Source organism: Triticum dicoccoides, chromosome 3A, assembly GCF_002162155.2.
Source record: "Triticum dicoccoides isolate Atlit2015 ecotype Zavitan chromosome 3A, WEW_v2.0, whole genome shotgun sequence".
Taxonomy (NCBI): Eukaryota; Viridiplantae; Streptophyta; class Magnoliopsida; order Poales; family Poaceae; genus Triticum; species Triticum dicoccoides.
In genome coordinates, this window is record NC_041384.1 from 699,270,451 (window position 1) to 699,275,544 (window position 5,094).

Here is a 5,094-nt window from a genome sequence, read left to right on the forward strand (position 1 = left end):
ATCTTTTGCGATCCATAAAAAATGAAGCATTCTGACAGGCACTAAATGTGCAGCTTGCGCGTCTAGAAGAAGCAGTGGTAAAAAGGAGCAGGGACTAAGTCATTCGTACGTGTACTCTGGCCAGATAGATCTATCATCTAGCAAAGTATTGGACATAACAAGATGGACTCAGAGAGACTAATGAGCCAGCATTTCTAAGTTTTAAAAAAAGAGGTCCCAGCCTCTTTTTCAAATACCACAAAAATACCATAGTTTTAGAGATACTATGGTTTCTTAAGCTGCAGTATTTTTTTTATCCAAACACCTCAAAGTATTTAATACTGAAGTTTTCTCAAAAACCACAGTATTCCTAGAAAACTTCAAAAATACTTAGCTCCATTTCATAGCCAAACCTTAGTTGGCGTCCTGTTGTAGCGGCAGTTGAGAATCCCGGACATTGATGGTGTAGCTGGAGAGAAGGTGGATGATGGTGAAAGGGCGGTGTGCGGCGATGACGAACAGCTTGTCTGTCTTCATGAAATCTACGGCCCCAGCTGAGATCATCTCATATTTCTCGTCCTTGAGATTGCACATGCAGATGTAGGCAAATGAATCCAGACGCTCAACACAGTAGATGCAGTTGGCCTCAACAGACGGGAACTTATGGGTGTCAACAGCCAGGCACCTGTGATGACCAATGAAGATGGCATGGCTACCGATGCTCTCAACAGACACGATGCTATCGACATCCATCTTGAAAACCTTGACACATGGGTGCAACTTCATGACGACCAGCACTTGGCCACCCAATTCGACAAGGAAACACCGGCTGTGGTCGTTGGTGTGCCCGGCCCCAGGAAGATCCTGAGAGAAGAACTTGATCGGATCGACATGAAGCGACTCGATCAGATCGAAGATCTTGCATATAACAAAATACCTCCATGGATAACATAATCCCCACCCGCCTCTGACCGCCTTCCGTAAGAAATAATAAGTGGAAATGTTATGTTTGTTGAAACTTTCACTGACAGGAGCAGCCATGTAAAGGTTCAGAGAAGAGTCGCAGAACAAGTTGAGCGTGGGCGAAGAGCCGCGACCGAAGACGACAGTGGCGACGGCGACCTCCTCGGTGGGCACGGGTGCCGCGAACCGGATCAGGACGCCGGTGAGAGGATTGAAGACGCAGGCGGCTCGAGAATTGTTCCGGTCGGCCAGGACGAAGAGGCCGCCGGGAGTGGTGGCGACGACGGAGTAGCGGCGGCGCAGCGGGGTCCTCTTGCGGAGGAAGCGCCCCGTGGCGGCGTTCAGCAGGAGCAGGTCGGCGCCGTCGTTCAGGAACACCAACCGGTACGGGAGGAAGCGGGGGTCGGCGCCGTCGTCGAGGATGACCCACCGGTGCGGGCGGAAGCGGGGGTCGGAGGGGTCGCTCCTGGGGTCGTCGGTGGCGGCGCGCCAGCCGGAGCAGACGGCGCGGAAGTCCATGTAGCAGTCGAGGTCGTTGGTGGCGAGCAGGGAGTCAGCGACGCGGCGGACGAGATCGGGCAGGAGGGCGGACCAATCTGCGGCCGGAAGGGCCGCTGAGGCATGCAGAAGACTCGGATCCGCCTTGTTCCTTTTGGCGGGCGGAAGAACAGGGGCTTCAGCAGCGGGGGCCGCCATTACCGCGCGCTTGAGCTCCTGAACTGAACCCTAACTAATCATCGATAGTACAAATTTGTGGGTGAGCAGCGTGAATGCGTAATGGAAACAACGGAATCGATCGAGTGGATGAGGATTTGCTCACCGGATCAGCAGACGAGCACAGCAGGAGCCCAAGAAGATGATCACATTGCTATACGACCATTAACATTGTTTGTTCGCTCCCCCGCAAAAGAAACATTGTTTGTTCCCAATGACATCTATCTATCTATACCTCTATATACCTACCTATACTAGTTCGTCACTTCGTAAAAACTCCCATGTTAATTAGAAATTGTGAGCCGTTAATCTGATGAGGCCGAATTATAATGGCTCAGATTATTCCCATTAATCGATAAAAAACTGAAAAATAGAAACCGTTCATCCGGTGGGACCATAATGGCTCGGATTATTCCAAAGTAAAAATAATTATAAATAAAAGAAATTTAGCATGAAAAAATTATTCCCACGCCAGAAATAGAGCGAATCACGTCAATTAAAGAAACAGTTTTGCTAAAGCACATCTAGATGTGCCATAAGTATTGCATATCTAAATTATATGCCATTGATCTTACATTGAGATTCGTGTGAATATTTTCTTTCTCTTTTTTCTTTTTCTCTTTATACTTGATTCACTCACTTAGATGTGCAATAACTAAAGCACATCTAGATGTGCCCTAGACACACCCTAAAAAAAAAATCATCACAAAAATATCTTTCCACGCTAAAAATATAGGCAATCACGTCATTAAAAGATATGATCTTCTTTCCCTCAAAAAAAAAGTTCCTGACAAAATTGTCTCACGCGCTCATAATTATAGTCAATCACGTCACGTCATTAACAAGAAAATATCCTTATAAATATTTCTCACATTCCATCTCACAAAATTTTCTCCCATTCTGTTTATTCCGCAAATAGTTGTTTCCTATTATTAGAGGAAAATCTGGAAGCGTATGTAGAATTATCCAGGACCATGGCCGCAACAGATAGTTTGGCTGGGCGATTTCCGCAAGAGGCCCACCGAGACCTTTGCTGCGACGGCACCAGAGGCCGTCCTGGACACAATAGGCGGCGCTGCGACCGGAACCATCGCCTCGCTCCGTCGATCCCGGGTCAGAAGCCGCAAGCGCCACAAGCCCACAACCACCGCTCCTTCATGCGACACCGAGAGCAGCACCGCAGTGGAATACGAGCCTAGCAAGAATTGTAGTACGTAGTTGTTAAACTACTTTCTAGCACAAAATAGATGACTCAACTATATACTACTTAGTAAACTATATACTACTTAGTATAAAGTTAAGTCATCTATTTTGAAACGAAGGGAGTATGTAATTACTCGCTCCATTCAGATGCCTCCAAGTAGTACTCACTCTCATGTTTAATGATGATGATCCATCCATTCCAATCCTTTTAAGGATGGTTTAAGAATGTAGACGGAGTTGGACAACTCCCACTGGCGTCCGAAACATGAACTTCCTTTGAAACCTTCATCTAATCGAACTAAGAGCATCTCTAGCCGCGCTCCCAGAAGGACCTCCCCAAGTGATTTTTTGGCGCCGGCGCCGAAAAAACGGCCCAGTCGCGTCCCAGGAGCCCGATTTTCGCCGGCCTGGGCCGAAATCAGCGTCAGAGGACTCAGGCCGAACCCGGCGCGCTGGAGAGCGCCCGGGGGCGTCGGGGCGAGCGGTTTTGGCGCGAAAGAGCCGCGGGCCAGCCACGTCAGCGACACCGTGTCTCGTCTTCCCCCAACGCCTCGATTGTCCGCGGGGAATCAATGGCAAGGCTGTCGCTGGTCAGCCTTGTCATTGATTCCTCACGGGCGGCGCGCCGACGCCTCCCCTCCCGCGCACACGTACACACGGGCGCGGCGCGGCTATATAAGTCGGTGGCCTCCCTCGCCTCTGGCCACACCAGCCCTAGCCGTCGAGCTCTCCCTCTCCCGTGCGCCGCCGCCGAGCCCTCCCTCTCCCTCTCCCGTTCGTACACCGCCGAGCCCTCCCTCTCCCCTTCCGGATGGCCGAGCGTTTCCCCGGCGACGAGGCGGCGGCCAACGGCTTTGGCCGCCGCTCGCTTCGCGAACAGGAGTCGTGGCTCCTGTTCCAGGCCAACATCCCGGCGCCGCCGGATATGCGCGCCGGGCCGACGGGGTGGAGGCTCAGCAACGGGGGAGTGCCCATTCCCTCGTTGCCCGACGTCGTGGCGCGCCCTGGCTACTTCGCCGACGAGGTGGAGATCGTGCGCGCCTCCCTCACCGACGAGCAGCGCGCCCTCCCCCAGTACGCCGCCGACAACCACGCGGCATGGGCGGCGTACTTCGAGCGCCATCAGAAGCAGAGACTGGCGTCCACCAACGGGGCGCCGGTGGCGGGCGGCACGAAGAACAGCGAGGGGCGCCACCTGTGGTGGGGCATCCGCGGCCGCATGCTCGAGGGCGTGTTGACGCACCTCGAGGGCGGCAACAACCCGCCGCTGGCATACCCTCCCCCGACGTGGGCGGCCGCCCCGGCTCACCGCCGACGCGCCGAGCAATGGATTCCCAGGAGGTTCAGCTCCTCCTCATCGTCCACCTCGCAGTCCTCCTCACGGTCTTCTTCCAGCTCCTCCGGCTCTCCGGCGCTGCTCAGCGTCAAGGCCGAGCCCGCGGCAGAGACGCTGCTAGGCCGGCACACGCGCAGCGCCGACATCGTCATCAACGAGGGCGGCCGGCACGCCTCCTCGTCGGCTCCTCCGCGCTTCGCCAAGTCAAAGCCGGAGTCGGGGCTCGCGCCGGTGAAGATGGAGCCAGGTCTCCCCGCCGTGAAGACGGAGCACGGCTGTAACACCCTGGATGTAACTTACCCAATTTGTACTCCAACTCTTGCCGTTTCCGGCGTTAAGTTATTTTATTTTTCTCGGGTTCGGGTCTTTGTCTCCGTGTGTTGTTATCGTTGTCATGCGTCTCATATCATGTCATCATGTGCATTGCATTTGCATACGTGTTCATCTCATACATTCGAGCATTTTCCCCGTTGTCCGTTTTGCATTCCGGCGCTTCGTTCTCCTCCGGTGGTCATTTCTACCTTTCTTTCGTGTGTGGGGATTAAACATTTCCGTATTGGACCGAGACTTGCCAAGCGGCCTTGGTTTACTACCGGTAGACCGCCTGTCAAGTTTCGTACCATTTGGACTTCGTTTGATACTCCAACGGTTAACCGAGGGACCGTAAAGGCCTCATGTGTGTTGCAGCCCAACACCCCTCCAAGTTGGCCCAAAACCCACCTAAACCCTCTCCATCATCTAGAGCGTTCGATCATGATCGCGTGGCCGAAAACCGCACCTCATTTGGACTCTCCTATCTCCCTCTACCTTTATATAAAGACCCCTCCCGAAATTCGCGGATCTCCTCTCTCCCTAACCCTAAAAATCCCCTCGCGCCGCCGCCGGACACGTCCGTCCTG

At 53.4% G+C, this 5,094-nt stretch overlaps 1 protein-coding gene across 1 annotated transcript; it reads right to left on the reverse strand.

Moving 5' to 3' along the window:
• Positions 1 to 310: 310 nt before the first annotated feature.
• On the reverse strand, positions 311 to 1,675 carry LOC119273248. Its single transcript, XM_037554480.1, has one exon. The coding sequence runs from the start codon at positions 1,636 to 1,638 to the stop codon at positions 394 to 396; it is 1,245 nt and encodes a 414-aa protein (XP_037410377.1). The 5' UTR covers positions 1,639 to 1,675; the 3' UTR covers positions 311 to 393.
• Positions 1,676 to 5,094: the final 3,419 nt, after the last annotated feature.